The following is a 17947-nucleotide window of genomic DNA, read 5'->3' as shown; positions in this document are numbered from 1 at the left end:
TTGAGATTGTTTTGAATTTGTTATCAAATAACGTGCAGGTCAAAACAAACAATGACAAAGTCTCCTGGTGACAAAAAACTACAAAGCTATCAACAATTAGTTCTTCAAGAGATTCAAAGTTGTGGCGAACGACTTGTGTGAATTGCAGCTTGCCAAATTTAATATAGAGCTTCAAGAACCGATAAATGAAAGATTATTTATAGTAACTTTCATTAAAAAGATCGTAAAAAGATATCTACTGAGGTTGCTGGAGCTAAATTGTAATTTTTTATGAAGTTCGAGGTTATAACAAAATTGGAGAGCGCAAAATGGACACAATTTCTCTCTATTTGGCTTTGGCAAAATAAAAAACTTTTGTTTGTGTTATTACTAGCAAGAGAACAGAATGCACAGAAAAGCAGAATAGATTACCGTGAAAATTTTAGAGCAGACTTGTAAGACAGCTTTTTTCACCGTAATTGTTGCTCCAAACAAAAAAATGTCACAAGAGAAAACCAAGATCGTTAAAGGAAGAGTTCTCCACAGTGAACGATATTGCTGTTACGATACTAAAAAACAAACCTATAAGTTTAACTGTAAAAGACTGAACAAATAAACATTGGAAAATTCTAGAATCTGGACGATGGCCTTTTATCTACACGTATTGGATGAGGCAGTGAATTGAAAGTCAACCAAAAGACACTTCGAAATGATCAACAACAAATTTTTTTTAAAAAAAAGCGAAGGTGAAGTTGAAGGTGATAGAATTTTAAAAAAATCTAACATTTTAAAAAGATGATTAATTTATTTGTATACTAAATTAAGTTTTTTTTTACTGTAAACTATTTCCAACAAAAAAGTTACCATCTGAAACTTGCCATACAAAATTTATAACCTATATTATTACATGGAAAACCTATTCCCATAACTCAATTATTACATGGGTATTATCACCCCTCGGGATGAATTTATCGGACATATACCACTCGCAGTGCTATTGTATTCAAACTTTAAATCGTGTTTCTTATAAAAAAAAATCACTACAAATCAATATTTCAGTTTTTATCAAGCTTACCGTAACTTTTATCTTGTTATCCGTATTCCGTTCTCAATCTCTCATTTATCGTCAATTGTCATCTATTTTTCCTGGGTTCCTTATAATCACCGTCTCATGAACTCTCTTACGACAACCTCCTCTTATTAACACGAAATCAAATTTTTAAATCAATATAAGTATACTTTTTCATATAATTACATTTCGAGACCAAACTGTGTATCTTGTACATTTCAGCGGATTCCGCAGCAATGTTGTTCTCTTGTTCTTCTTTTGTTCTTTCGTTTCCTTGATCGTACCGTCAAAAACTTGACATTTTAAAGATTTGTTTCTGGAATCCAGGAACATACAGGCACAAAACTGTACGCCTATCCAGAGCACAGTTTGGTCTCGTGATGAAGAAATTTTGAGATTGAACATCAAAATTGAAACGATACTATCAAAACAAAGCACCACTATGATATCAGGACTGAGCACCAGAACTCCATACAAAAATTTAAAATTAGCAAAATAAGAAAGCAAGGTTAGTATTTGTTTTGGTAATATCGTTTCAGTTTGTTATTATCAGAAAACTAGGGCGAACAATTTTTTGTTCAATCTCAAAATTTCTTTCTCTCATGCACCCAAAAATAATCTTTGACAATCTGCAAACTAAAAAAAAATCGTAAAAAGGCACTAAAAGTCTGGTGTTATAAATTTTCATTATAGTGTCATGTTACAATTGTTTTAGTTTGCAGTTTGTCAAAGATAATTTTTGGGTACATGAGAAAAAAAATTGAGATTGAATATTGAAAATGTCACTCTAGTTTTCTGAAATTAATAACCTGAAACGACACTACCCAAACAAAACACCACTATTATATCAGGACTGATCAGCAGCACTCCATACAAAAATTGAAGATTAGCGAAATAAAAAAGCAAGTTTACTATATCTTCGGTAAAAAGCAAGTTTAGTAAACTAGAGTGACATTTTTAATGTTCAATCTCAAGTATTCTTTATTACGACGCCAAACTGTGCACTGGATAGGCGCACAATTTGGTGTCTGTATGTTCTTAGATTTCAGAAACAAGTCATTAAACATGTTAAAATTTTGTCGGAGCGATCAAAGGAAATTAAAGAACAAAGAAGATCAAAGGGAGCGTCCTTGATGCAGAATCCGCTTACAGTTCGCAAAATGCACAGTTTGGCCTCGTAATGATTTTTCTCATGTACCCAAAAATTATCTTTGACAAACTGCAAACTAAATTTATCGTAAAATGGCACTATGTTTAGAGTTTTATGGTATTTTTTGTCTATTAGTGAGGAAGTTCAATCTAAAATAATTTTAACAAATTAGTTGGCTCCGTTTTTTCATGTTTCCAAGGTTGTTGAGTCTCGACTCAATTTTAATGAGCCTTATGTTGCTACTAGTGGATCATTTATGAATGCAAAACCATTTAATCAAAGAATGACTTGTTTTGTTCAGTTTTTAGAATGTGGATATAAGGAAAAGGTTGAAATTTTATTTCTGATGGCTGTTTAAGTTTGTTTTTGACTTGCGCTAGTTTGAATTAGTTGAAGCCACTTTGCTTCTGACTGTTTTTGCAATATTGGAAAGTCGCTGAATCAATCTGATAATTGGTTCATGAAAGGGTTTCATGAGAACTATCAGAATGATAGAATTTACAAATCCAAATGAGATCTTCACGGTTCGCAGGGACGCTTTGATAGCCAATATCATAGTTGCATGAGTCAAAGAGATTGAATTCCATTCATAGTCAAGTGCTTCGAACTGCTCTTTCTTTATGAAAAACTCGTCCATGAATTGTTGAAATGAACCAGTGTAAGCTGCTCCAATATTGAGACGTTCGTCACTCGTGGAGCCAGTGATTGCTTCCTTCAAAATATCGGGTGTTACTAACAGAACCCAAGAAATCCACAAAATTGCAAATGTTTTTGACAAGAGTTCTTTTCGATCCAATTGTTTCATTCCTCGCAAGCAATGCCAAGTTCTCCAATATAGAAATCCAGAACATAGAATAGAAGAGAGATGGAACACAGCTGGAAGAACTATCGTGTGAACATAAGTAGGAAGCGAACAGAATTTGCACTAAAATGTTTAGTCTTTTTTTCAGGAGAACGCAATCTCTACAAGGCCAAACCACATTTTTTGCGTTTAAATTTTGTGCAAAAAAACTTCTGCAAAAAATTGCTAAAAAAGTTACTGAATGTAGTAGTGTTTGGCGTACAAGTAACGCTGTTGGAAGGAAGGGCTGAGCAGTGCGCAGAAAAAAGCAGGAGTAAAAATTATGGATTGTTCCAGAACATTCATACACGTATATTGATATAAAAAAAGCACCAAAATTTTAACATATTTAATTCAAGATCACTTCCTACCTCTGAACTATTAAGTTTTTTTGCAGTGTTTAACCCTAATTAACCCTAATTCTTACCTGTGGTTGTTGAATAGTTTCAACGAAGTAAATTCAATTGCATAAAGTTTTTTGAAATATACTTCATAAACATGGATGTACATTGAACACTCAATAGCTTAATTACCTGAGTGTTTAAGAAAAAAAAACCCTAGGCAAAGTCAGACAAGTAATAAATCTATAATTATATACCAAGAAACTAGGATGTACAGAGTACGTGTAATTTGTACTGCATAGTTTTATAATATGAGCCAAAAAATAGTTTGACCAAAAAGCATGAAGATAAAAGTAAATCAGCATAAAAAGAACGCGCTGAAACTTACTCGGAACTATAATTGGTTAGAATGCTGCTGCCTCATTTCTGTAAGTATGACTCATCAAGGCTAATAAACAACTACTTATTTCCTGTAATTGTTGTTCCGACTTTCGATACGAAAGTAACGGAATATTTGTGCTCGGGGTGGGTTTTTTTCTTCAGACAAATTTCGACTTTTTAACTAGCCCTTTTTGACGGAAGTTTTTTATATCATTCGAAAGGTATTGTTGTCCTGAGCTCAAACTTGAAAAGATATTTCACCTGTGATCTTTTTTCGTAAAGTTATGGGGGTTTAAAGATTGCCATTTTGGCCAATTTCGGACAATTAACGCGCGATATATTTCGCGCTATTAACGCTTCAGCGAGATTTAATCCATCTTAGAAATCGTTCCAAATTGGTTAAAAGAAGCTTATTTGCCATAAGTGATTTGTTACAAGGAGCGAAATCTATCCTTTTGTTTTTTAGATGGCGTGTGGGGTGATGATTTTCATAAAAAATTTCAAATTTTAGAAAAAAAAATTTTCTTTTTGTTTTATTTCATTGAATTGTTTAATGTTATTACTGCTCCATAAACCTTAAAAGGCAGTCGGAACCTTCAGGGCTCCGCCCCCGATACGAGCAGTCTTGTTAATTTTTGGCTCCAGTTATGAACAGAAAAGTCATCAGCATCAGGAACTGTGTCTAAAAAACTATACAGTGTTCAAGTATTGCCTCATCATATGTAATATCAATCATCAGGTTTATGTTTGATCAACATATATTTTTTACCACTGAATTTTTGATCACGAACATGAACACAGACACTACTACCTGTCAAAAACTTTGTTTAAAAATGTGCATGTCTCGAGTTTTGCCTCGTCAAATGTAGTTTCCAAAAGGTATGCATTGTTTAAATTTTGCCCGAATATTTTTAGTATGACTCATCAAGTTGGCTTACATCATCTTGTTTCCTAAGGTTTTCTTGTTATTGGAAGGCAATTGCTCATAAAAATAGCTCAGCAAAAAAACCATGCCTATGAAAATGTAGATTATGAGTAGTTTGTCTCTCATCAACGTTATGTTAACTCATCACATGTATTATAAAGGAATTTTGAACATAAGTACCTAAACTTAAAACTTGCTCAAAATTGAAGTTTTGATATAGAAACCAGTTGGTCAGTTTCCGCGTCACTTAATTGATATGACTTACCTAGTTCTACTTATTTGATTTACTTTTCAATAACTACTGATTTTAACATCGATAATCAGTAGAAGTTTATATGGCAAAGAATAGCATGCTTACGAAAAGTTACAAAATTGGTCTTTCATGTGTACGAAAAAGTAATGACTCATTGAGTTTATGTTAAACTGTTTAGTATGTCAGTTTTTCTAAATTTTTGACCGAACCAATGAAATATATCATCTTACTAAGTACGACTCATCGAAGTCAAGTGGAGGTAATTGATTTTACATTGTCCATGGATTGTTTGAGCCTAACCAATTTATCTTCTTTGCATTTGACCAAAAATCATTCTAACAAAAATACGGAAAAATTTTTGATCGGCACTGAAAAGGAGCATTTTGAGATGAAAAACTAAGTCTTTACTTCATTAAGAATTGAAAGTTCTACTTAAGTTGAAGAAAAACATGTCTGCTTTTTTGAATTTTTCACTAGAGATCAAACGAACATGATCAAGAAAAATTTTATCTCAGAAGCCATTTGAGATGTTTTTGTCAACAATCATCAACTTAAGAATGCAATTTTATTAAAAAGTCAATTGGGTGATTGGAAACTGGATTAATTTTAATTTAAATCAATTTAAATGAGACTAGATAGATTTCCCAAAAGTTACAAAGTAGAAAAAATTAATTGATTTTTCAGTATTACAGGGGCTAAAATTTAAAGCTATCAATCTACAAAATTTGATGTTACCCTTGATGAAAAGTAATCGGACACAAAAATGAACAGAACATTGTTGAATTTTACAACATTTTTTCGAAATCAACTTGCAATTAAACACTAGTTAAAAGTTAGAACGAAGTAACAAATGTTCCATTCGTGTTTTTCTGACCTAATGAAATTTGAAATCGATAGGCTATGATTTTTAATTCCTGTGTTTCTTCTTTGAAATGTGACTCATTTTTTTTTTGCTTAAAGTTATAACAAAACAACACTTAAAGTTAAACAACATGAAACCAAACCCAATGAAAATGCCAATGAAAAGAAAAGATGAAATGACTGTGTTGAGCTTTGCAACTGTGAATTTCATGTTTTCTTTTTAGTTAGGAAGTTCAACCTTGTTGCAACCAGAAACAAAAGAAAAACGAAACTGAGCGTACAATTTTTCCTTAATTGATAAGAACGTATAAATACTGAAATTAAATATGTTTAAACACACACTCCAAAAACCAGGATGAAATTTCAAAGAGACTATAATCATTTAAAATTTCATTGAATTTAGAAAATAAGTGAAAAGTCTGAGAAACCCAAGCAGTCATTACGAAGTTAGAATTTTTTTAAAATCCAGTGTTCTCCTGTTTCGTTAAAAAAAACTGATATTTTTACAATTGACACAGTATCAAAACTCAGAAAAGCAAATTAAACTGACGAGATCCGTTGAATAATTTTTTTTGATGAAGTTAATTACGATATCATCTGAAAATAAAAACTCAATCAGTACTGTCAATTGCTCACAAAAACTACTGTCAAGATCCTAAATTATTATTTCTTCCTATTTAACTTTGATTCAACTTTAGCTCAGGTTAAAGATGTGTGCAGTACACCGACTTTTATCCAGAAGTTATAATTTTACGCATTGTGAGAAGACAATTCTTGCCTGATTTTTAGAAATCAGCTTTAGTTGTAGATATTGAATTTGAAATGGCTAAAAAGCGACAAAAATTGTTAAAACATAAAAAACACTTGAGGTCTGCTAAAAAAACTGCAATTTATGCTTCGACTAAGAACAAAACCAAGAACCACTATGACTATAATGCGGAAAAAGAAATTAAGAATGAAAAAATTATATCGCACTACCAAAACAAAGAATCATTTTTCAAGAAAAACATAAACCCAAAGACTAAAATGCTATTTATGCTTCCACTTAGAACGAAACTAAAAACCAGATTCACTAAAACAGTACAAAGCATCAGAATACATGAATCAATAACAATTTCTGGCGTAACTAAACAAAAAAAGCTATTATTAGATTTTGGACAGTAATAAAAAAACAACCAGAGTGTAAGCTTCCGAATTTACTCTGGGCTTTAACATCATGCGGAAGAAAAGCAAACAGTATGTAACCAAAAAAAAACAATAACACACTACTAAATCAAAGCATCAGCTCTCATGAAAAAGAACTGGGTAAATGGTGAGTCTGAAATTGACTCTGAAGTATGATCTCTTTTACGGCTTGAAGCGAGCAGCATTATGAGCTTGTTTATCTGAACTAAAGTTAGTAACACCGGTCCGAACAAAGCAGTTTTTTTAATGCAATTTAAACAGCTATATGTGCAAACAGCTGAACTTTAAATTTGTAAAATGAAGAAACTTTTTTTCGCTAATTGACAAAAGTATCATTCAGTATGTTTGGGAAAGTTCTCTTTATTAATTTTGATTAATTTTTTGAGTTTATCTTTCTGTCTGATAAGTTCTGCAACCGGATCAGAGTCGAAGTTATTTAGTTCCAACTGATTAAAAAAAGCGCCCTTGGAGATCTCTTTTGAAAAATTGGAGTTTTGCATAAAAATGATAAGCAAGTTTGAAATCAAGATTTTGTCTTAGAACGTTCCTGAATTGTTTTTTATAAACACTAACAGCAAAATAAATTTTTATCGAAAAACCGATCAGGAAAGAAAATGACTAATTAAACACCAAATAACTAGCATGCGTTCTTAGTATTATATTGTTTTTTTTAAACAGAAATTACTTAGAAATTCTTTAGTTCACAAAAAGTTATTTTTTACTTAAAATTTCTAATTTCAGAATGAAAGTCTTTGGGCACAGTTTTGTTAAACTTCTTCAAAATACTTCAAATGAGCCAGAATTAGCGGCAGTGAAAAAATGAAAACACAGCAAACAAGATTAGGTTCATAGTATCAGATTAGGTGACACACAATTGTATTTTCAGAAAAAGTACAACAATGCGAAATATAACTATTTCAAAGTTTTCAGAGCTTTTTCCTAATTTCTTTTTTTTATTAGATTGAAATTAAATTCGAACTTTGGAACCGAATTCTGCAAAATTTTTTTAATGGTTTCAATTTTCTATCGTTGTTTGACTGTGGATCTAACTTCAGAATCTAAAGCAAAAATATTGCACAAAAAATAATTTTTATTTAATATAACATTAAATGGTTTTGCCAAAAGTGATCTTATTGTTGTTTATATTAAACAAAAGAAAACAAATTAAAACAAATCTTTGCAAAATTGTTTCAAATTTGAAAAAAAAGAGAAATAAGAGATAAAATCACTTGTAATTCAGAACACACAGACACTTCTGCCTTCACCTGCAAGTAATATGATTTTTTATGGAATTTTTTTCACAAAATCCATAACATTTAGATATATACCTGTTTCTTTGATTTTTATGAGAAATAGATTTCTTAGATTTGGTGAACATTCTTAAATTTGGTGGTCAGGAGGTTCTCATTTTGATTGAAAGGTTTAAACGAGTTTTTTACTCGCAGATGTCATTAGAATGGTCAGAACAGATGGATTAATTTGTTTAGGCCTTTACCTTGTAGTAACAAGTAAGGCAGAATTCTTCAAAAGTTAAGATTTTTGCCTACAAGTTGATCTTAAAAAAAAACATTCCGATGCAGAAGACTGAAACATTTCGAAGAAGAAAATTTGAAAGGAAGGTTTTTTTCAGATTAAATTTTTGTTCGTATATCAAAAAAAACTCACATCTAATTAAGCCTTTAGCTTTGAGCTTTCAACCCTTTAATCTTTTTCAACACTAACCATCTTTTTGACACTGAGGTTTTTATAAGCACTTTTCGGACAATTAAATTCAACTGAAAACAAGTGATTTGATAGTGAAGCGAAAAATACGTCGAGAAGAAATTAGAAAACATTCCAGCCTGAACTAATAGCAAAGAAAAAAGAAAAGAACGAAAATCAAGAAAACTTGTTATATACAAAAACTTTTCAGCAAAATACCTTGTTTCTGATGATCAAGCTGATGAGCTATTCTGGCAACGGTTACATTATGGCGTTTATTTCGAAAACAGCATTTCTTAATAAAAAAGTATCAATTTTCTTTCGTTATTTGACTGTGGATGTAATTTAAAAATCGCACAAAAATAAAAATATACTTTGTTTTTTTTTCGTTTATTCTGAAAAAGTTATACATCGTGGGTAGTAATAGTAACTAAAATGCAATAAACCAAAATTATATCAAATTTGTCTCAAATTAACAAATTTAAAAAATATATATTTTGATTTTGAAAAAAAAGAAAAGAATTAAGAGCTAGAACCAATTGTAATTCAAAACACGGTGAAGATTCAACTTTCAACTGGAACCAATAGCTTTTCCTCAGATTTTTCTGGCAGTATCGATAAAATTTACATATATGACTGATTCTTTTTTAATAAAAAAGAGAATTCTTGGAATCTGTTAACCTGAAACTGAACTTGTTATCACAAACCGCAATCACGCTTTTGTCAGGTTATTTTTATTTTGACTTACTTTCGCATCTTATTAGTATGATAAAATTAGATAGATTAAAGTTGCTAGGATTTTTACACTGTTTATCATGTAAGTCAAAATTATCATCAATCATTAATTTTGCGTACATATTGACATTAAAAAACATTCCGGTTCCGAAGCTCACAACGTTTATTAACCGAGTTTTTACGAACTTATTTTTGTTTCAAATTTAAAAATCGCACACAAATAAAAATATTCTTCGTTTTTTTCCCGTTTATTCTGAAAAAGTTATACATCGTGGGTAGTAATAGTAACTAAAATGCAATAAACTAAAATTATATCAAATTTGTCTCAAATTAACAAATTTAAAAAATATTTATTTTGATTTTGAAAAAAAAGAAAAGAATTAAGAGCTAGAACCAATTGTAATTCAAAACACGGTGAAGATTCAACTTTCAACTGGAACCAATAGCTTTTCCTCAGATTTTTCTGGCAGTATCGATAAAATTTACATATATGACTGATTCTTTTTTAATAAAAAAGAGAATTCTTGGAATCTGTTAACCTGAAACTGAACTTGTTATCACAAACCGCAATCACGCTTTTGTCAGGTTATTTTTATTTTGACTTACTTTCGCATCTTATTAGTATGATAAAATTAGATAGATTAAAGTTGCTAGGATTTTTACACTGTTTATCATGTAAGTCAAAATTATCATCAATCATTAATTTTGCGTACATATTGACATTAAAAAACATTCCGGTTCCGAAGCTCACAACGTTTATTAACCGAGTTTTTACGAACTTATTTTTGTTTCAAATTGACCGTATATCACAAAAGTTATCATTTATAACTGATTTTAAGGCTTTCAGATTTCATCTGAGACAAAAAAATCCTAAATTTGATTTACCTTTAAATTTTATATAGATATTTAAGAAAATAGCCATGTGGTAACGAACTGTAATCAGGTTGTTTTGATCGTGACTGAAATGTATCAACGAGTTTCATATTTGCATATCTTTTTAATTTGATCAAAAAAGATAGAGCAAAGTTGTCTAGACTTTTACCTTGTTGTATCTTATAATGCAAACTTATCAAGAATGAAGACTTTTGCGTACATGTTGACCTTGATGCCAAAGGCTGAAAAAACAGGGCATGTTGGGGAAAAAAGTTTAATTTTTTTCAGCAGAAGCTGTTTTTATTATTAATTGAGGCAAAATATTAAATTTCCAGTGCTTCAAACTTTATCAAAATTAACTACCTTGTTGTCATTGAGGATTTTATAGACATTTATCCATTTACCTTAATTTTAACTGATAGTTAAATAAATGAAAACGAAAATTTTGATTGTCAAGCGCACAACAATTTGAGAAAACAAGATAACAAAAACACGACAGTGATCAGATCGTGACATCCCAAAACAACAAAAGCTACTTATAGATAACTTTTTTTTTCAGCAAATGAAATTACTTCTCTGACAATTGTTAAACTATAGTGTTTGTTTCAAGAGCAGTGTTTTTTATGAATAGTTTAATTTTTCGATCATTACTTGACTGTGGGTTTAACTTCAAAAAGCAAACAAAAAATTTTCACAACAATCAACTTTGTTTCTCTTTGATTGTCTTAACTGATTGTTTCAATTGATATTGTTCGTTGTGGCTATTAAAAATAGCCAAATCCAATTATACTAAATTCAATTTAAATTTAGTTCGAAGTAAACATTTTTGTACAATTGTTTTGACTTTGAAATTTTTTTAAAAAAACTTAGCGCTACAAAAACACTCGTAAATCAGAAATTTTGAGCTCAACTGCAACTAAAAACTTTTCACAGAATTAATCCCATAATATTCATAATATTTACTTATGTAACTGTTTATTTTTTATACACAAGAAGAGAATTCTTAGATTTAGTTAGTTTGTTATTAAACTTGTTATCACAAACCGTTATTACGTTTTGTTCAAAATAATCTCATTTTGATTGATTTGAGTGAACGAGATTTTTACTTGCACAACTTTTTCTTATGATCAAAAATCATTCATTAGAAGTTTTTAGATTTCTACGCCGTTGTACAATGTAAGGCAAAGTTTAGCAACAAGCAAGATTTTTGGGTACAAATTGAAATGATCCTATATTTCCGATGCAATATTTCGTAGTGAAGTTTGAAAGAACTTTTTTTATTCAGTCGTAGTTATTGTCTGTATGCCAAAAAAATTTCATAAATAAATGAGCTAAGATCTTTGAGTTTTTAGTTCTTCAATATTTTTCATCGTTTACAACCCTTTTGACATTGGTTTATTTAAAAGCACATTTCTCGTTACCTAAAATTTAGCTGATTGCTAAACTCAATGAAAACAAATGGTTCGATTGTGAAGCCCAATGTACGTTGAGGGCAAAAAATGAACGATAATTTAAAAAAAAACAGCAAAAAACGGACTGAAACTGATCAGAAACTGCCTCCTCAAAAATATGAATTTTCATTTTTAAAACAATTTTTTTTCAACATATTCTGCTTCTGAAGGTCAATAAAAAGATTTTGTCTGACAACGATCAAGTTATGGTGTTTATTTCGAAAAGAAAAAGTGGTTGGACACAGTTTTTACCCATTTATGTATACAACCTAATCTGAAAGAACAATGCTTTCTAAACAGAGTTATAAGATCATGTTCATGAAAAAATCACAATCATTATCAATTGATTCAATCTACTTCTTTTTAAGTTTCAATGCCATTGCGTCTCTTTTGGCAATATCAAAGGCGGATCATTTAATTTGTTTTAGAATTAAAAGGCAAGACTTGCAAAAATGGCGATTGTTTAGTTTCTGCATTGTTTCCGCTGAATTGGTGAACAATCTCTGAACATAAGATTCTATATTTTTGAAATTATAGTTTCCTGTCTTTATATTGAACTATGTTTTTCAATTTTTTGCAAAAAGTGAAATATTGTGGTTAAAATAATTGCATATTGTCCAAAATCAAACATTTCCAATACTTTAGACTAGCCTTATTGTTTTTGAGCACACAGCACAAGTGTAATGTTTTTGTATGCATCATACTGAAATTAACCTTCATTAAGTTTTTTTGCAACGGATGAAACGTTGTGATGAACAGAAATTGTACAATGTCAAAAATCGATGTTTCTAAAATTTCAGACTAGCAAATAACCTATCAAAGTTTTTTAACCTATCAAAAGCCTGCGTGAAACCTCCTAAAGCACGTTGATAAGACACGTTTCCTCGTTTCTGCGACCAATATGACGTCTGGCATCAGAAAAAAACTGAGACGTCTGGCATCACATAGGCTTTTGATAGATTTAAAAAAATGTTGCTATTCCAAAACTTAAGGGTGCAATTTGACCTTGTGCAATTTCTGTATATCACCAAAAGCCTTATGTTGCAAAAAAATGGTAGAGGTTACCTACAAAATGATGGATACAAAAATATTGCGCCATGGTTTGAGCTCTATACGAAAATTTTTTTAATTCTGTCATAGGAATGAAGTAGAAAAAAATGTTTGCTGTTTTTTGGCATTTATTTGTTGAGCCCAGAGGCTGACTTTTGGTTGCTTGTTCAAAAATTATAAATTTCAGTTTTATGGTATCAAAACTTTTATTTTTATTTATCAACTTTTTTCTGTCCATTCAAAGTTTTTTGAATACTTATCATTATTATATTTTCAGAAAATGCAAAAAAAAGAGGTTGGATACACAATTAGGGAAGTCCAGCAGCATATCGGAAACATGTTTTTGTTTTGTCGCATTAATCTCGAAAAATATTTAAATTCAAAAGTAAGACAAATTAACTAAAAAATCAATTTATTATTACAATCTCAGTGCCTCAATAATAAAAACCTCAATGTCAAAAAACTTTTAAAGCTGAAAAATTTTAAAGCGGTGAAAATTGAGAAATTTTAGCTCAATTGTCTGAAAACTTTTCGGCATAAGGGCAATAGCTAATGCTGAAAAAAATAAATATCCTTCTTTCAAACTTGCCCTGATTTTTCAGCCTTTGCCATCAGAACAAAAACTTTTAAGGTAAACGTTTACGCAAAAATTTTATTGTTGATAAATTTTGCGTGATAAGATACAAAAATTAGTAGGTCTAGACAATTTTAGTGTGTTCTGAATTACAAGTGATTGTAGCTTCTTTATAACTTCTAATGTTATTTTTCAGAGCCAATAATTTCATTAGAAAAAGATTCAGTTTGAAATGATTTTAAAGTAATTTTTAGTAGGTTTTGAGTTTTAGGTCTTTTCTTATCAAATAAGTGCACCGAGGTTGCATTGTTGTGGCAGCATTGGATAACCCATTTTACCTGGGAGTAACAGCAAAACACGCCTTCACTCTTCATCTTTTTATCACGTTGAAACGTTGATTGCAACTCAAGTTGCGTCGTTATCTTAGATTGTATTTGAAAAAAAAAAAACGGATTGAGGCGTAGTTAAACCTCGTTTCGAGTTTATGTTTGTGTCTGGGAAAGCGGGACAGGACGTAGTGCATAACAGGAAGACGAATTTGAATCTTAGAAACATATGATAACCGAGGTTGCTGGACGCTTCTGAGGAGGAATTCGAAAAAGGAACGCATCGCTCGAAGATGCTTCAATTCCTATCAGAGTGCTTTCACGACCAACAAAATTGGAAAATACCAGGAAAAGAAAGGTGCGTTAACTTTTTTAAAGAAAATTGGACACTATGAGCAAAGGTGTCGAGGACGGAAAGCCGCCGCAAGAGGCCGGGTGGTTCTTATTCACGGTGATGACGCCTATGGGAACAATTTTCTTGAGCACGATGACATATCGCCGCAACACAACAGTCCAAAGGAGTTGGAGAACAGAACCCAGGGAGGACCCAACGATTAGGACTACCATAGCTCGAATGAGTATCTAGTGTTATGTCGATAAAAAGGAAAACTGAAATTAGCAGGGGCGATACTGGCCTTAAAGATCATTGAAAAACAATCCAAGCGTGGATTGATAGCTATTTGCCGACATCCTTTTGAAGATTAAAGATATCTTACGTACCTTGAGTGCACAAAGAGACAGCTGACGCCAATGAGTCCGGAAGACAATCCGTTTCGGGATTAAGAGAACAATCCACTGAGACGATGAAGGCGAATCTACGACTGAAGCGGTAATCAATAGTCGGGGGATGCAGCCAATCAATCCTTGGGAGGGACTATAATTCAGCACTGGGACTTAGGCTGGTCCAAGCGACAGTAGAAGAGGAGTTAAAGAACATCCAAGGGCATTCAGAACCAGCCAACAAAAAAGAGCCGCTGAATGACTTCCAGGAGCACTTCAGTAAGCAATTCAGTAACTTTTTTAGCAGGTTCGGGCGCATACCTAGTTATTAGTTTGAAGCCGAATTTTTTTAAAATATAATGCCAGTAGAACAAAACAGCAGGCAAGTACCGTTCACGCTCCAAGAAAATGTGGATAAAGAGAATGATAAGTTGATTAAAAAAATCACATAGAAAACTTTTTAGGAGTTCTCAGATATATATCTTGTATCATCAATTATCAGTTATAACAGCCAAGAGAGACGGCTCAGTGAACTTGGCTGTGAAATTCAGAGAATTGAGTAGGCAGGATTAAACGAATAAATACCAGATGCCAATTATCGAGGAAAACCTGGACATTGCTGGGCAAACGATAAGAAAAGAAACCGTTGAGATAATTTTCAGATTATGGATATAAATTACGCGTACGGTCAACTGCTATCAAAATTCGAGACCACCAGGCATTTCGTCTTTTCTTTTGTTTGGGTAAAAACCACGGGTGTGTACATATTTAAAACGGGGTTCTATGCTCTTACGACAATAGCTGCGGATATTCAACACGGGATGGATCAAAAGTATACAAAATTGAACGCATCGCGCTCGTAAAGAAAATTTGAAAAAGCTAGATGAAGAGTTTATGGCCCCCAACATCACAACGTTTAACTTCATACCGTTGGTTCAAAAAACGGAATCTCAGAAACAACACAAGTTCGGTTTTCACGCCATTGGATCAAAAAACGGGGTCAATTGGTAAGTTGAAACCACCAAGAACACTTTCACATTTGAAATAACTCAGGGATTGAATCCATAGTGTTCACAAGTAATTAACACCGTCGGCTGAATCTTGGGCGCACTTACGTCCCTTGCTCAGCAAAAAAAAACGATTTTTTCTGGACAGCTAAATGCCAGGAAGCATTCAAAAGTCCCAAAAATCAGTCGGAAACATCGTCGAGTTAAAACTTTTTGATGTTCACTCATATGTCCAATAAACATTCAATTTGGTCGGTTGTTTTTAAATTTAGGTATTTGGTAGAAATTAGAGGACCACAAAGCGCTGGTAACAATAATGAATCGGAATAACAAAAAGAAAAAACGATCTTCAGTCGGCTTACCCGATAGATAGACCAATTTTTTCTATTTGATTTTGACACACGTTACTTGATGGGTGCAAAAATAGAATTGCAGACTACTCTTCCAGGCTTCCCGTTGGGTGAGCATCGCTCGTTAGCTTTTACGACAATAATTTAACATTATTTGATTTTATCCATTGGCCCCTCTGTTACGGCACTCGTAAAAAAACCGGAAGACACAAACCGCCCCAATCAAGGGGATGGATAATTCATCCAATCAGTATGCATTATGCCAATACAGGGCTAAAATTTTGCCCTGAGGCCGGAAAATCATGCACAAAAACATTGACCAATCAGAAGGTGCATATCGGAATGCAATGACCGCAAAAACGAGAAAGTAGTTGGAGTGATAATAAAGTGAAACAGTTCAAACTACAAAATTTCATTTCCTTAGAAAATGAACTTAATCTAAAGAAGCTCAACAAAAATTTCTCTCGATATCCAGAAGTTGCAAGCGGGAGCAGCTCGGTTATAGAAGTCTTTGACGAGAAGCTGGAGATAATAATAATTGGAACTAGTGATGCAAAAACCAGCACGGTGATCACTACCAACGGGGTATTGGGTGCCAAAGAAGGTCAAGAAAGCCGAGTGACTGCCTGCATTTTTCAGCCTCAAGCGGATAGAGCCTATTACAAGGGAAGTCTGCAAACGCTAGCTATCCAAGACAAGATTTTTGCCTAGGAACAAAATCTGGAAACGAAGGTATGAACTACGGGTGATTATCGTGGCAACATAAAAGCGACTTACATGTCAGGGAACACTGTCTGTGGATGGACGAGCCTGTCGTCATTCGCATTACTTAACAAAAACTAATTGTGAATAGAAATCATAGTTACCATCACAGAAAAAGGAACACAATCAATGCGGTAAAACACGTGTGGTTCCCGTACATCCGCCTGAGCTTGGTGGCCGCCGCCGACGGTTGCCGGCTCGGTACAACCGCATGTAGAAGCTTAGAACCTAAATACGCTAAAGATGACATAGGAAAAGAATTTGAACCAAGAAAACAAAACGAATGCCTACAAATCGAAATTTGAAGCCCAAACAAATATTTGAATGAATCAGAAAAAACGTTTTCGTAGCTTTGGAAAGATTCTCACGCTGGCCCACGGCTATTATAATCATATTGATTTGGATGAAATCATATCAAATCTACATATCAAATCATCGCGTACCGCGAAAATTTTATTTAAACCAAAAGTTCAGCTTCAAGTCAAAGCCATTTAAAGCTTTTTGTAACACCGAAACAAATGAACTTATATACTCTCCGGTAATTGTTCACAGAGCTACAGCTGTGAATAGCGGACTATCATGAGCTGGAAAATTTTGTTTTACCGTACGCAAAGAGGTAGGGACACAGTAGCGCCCTTAGATTTAGTCAAACGCTATTTTATGATTTTTTCAATCAGAAATCTTTGCGGCCGGGATGCTAAAACGGTGCGAAGGAAATTATAGAAACTGAATCACTAAAAAATCCTAATTAGGACAAAATGTTGCGACAAATGTCTGTCTGTTTAGATAGCGACGACCCACGTACTGACCAAATGCCACGCCCCAATCAGACCGACTGGAAAGGAAGGTCTGACAAAGAGTACGATGTGAAATAAGTTAACCACCCACAGAAGGTCACAGAGGAGCATTTAGTGAACAGAAAGGTAGAACAACTGGGCCACGATGGCGTACTGGCTGGCTCCAAAGACTCAACTAAAACGCCAATCAGAAGGACGAACTGTTGTTCCAAAGGACTGACGATAGAAACAAGATGTATAGACTTATAGATAAAAAAAATCAAGAAGAAATGTAAAAATACTGTGACACTAGATTATGATTCTGTACTGAGAAAAAGTGGCGTGGCAGAAAAGCGAGAGTATTCTCCCAAACAATCCCTACCGGCAATTATTCCGGAACCGCACGACTGCGGCATAAAACTGAAAAAAAAACTACGCGAAAAGCAGGGAGCTGTGAAGCCGACAACAAGGAAACAAAATACTGGTCGAGCGTTAAATTGGAACGAAGACTCCGATGCCATGTGGACTGGAGGCAAGAGAACGGCCAAAAGAAGCCGAGTTAATCAGGGGAACACGAACATGAGGGAGCAGTAAACATCGGCAGTAAACAAAGTTGAAAATCGGTAATCAATGAGGT

The 17947-nt window shown here is 32.9% G+C and overlaps 1 protein-coding gene across 1 annotated transcript in view; it reads right to left on the bottom strand.

Annotated features, from left to right (window-relative positions):
- Nucleotides 1-2574: 2574 nt before the first annotated feature.
- Nucleotides 2575-17947, bottom strand: part of LOC134848579 (uncharacterized) — a 74208-nt gene continuing 58835 nt past the window's right edge. The window contains exon 8 of the mRNA XM_063866093.1: nt 2575-3123. Within this exon, the coding sequence (XP_063722163.1) occupies nt 2575-3123 (549 nt within the window). The remainder of the gene's footprint in view (nt 3124-17947) is intronic.

Source organism: Symsagittifera roscoffensis, chromosome 6 (assembly GCF_963678635.1).
Source record: "Symsagittifera roscoffensis chromosome 6, txSymRosc1.1, whole genome shotgun sequence".
NCBI lineage: Eukaryota > Metazoa > Xenacoelomorpha > Acoela > Convolutidae > Symsagittifera > Symsagittifera roscoffensis.
Note: the sequence above shows the minus strand (reverse complement) of the source record. Positions and strands in the feature narration are given on the sequence as shown.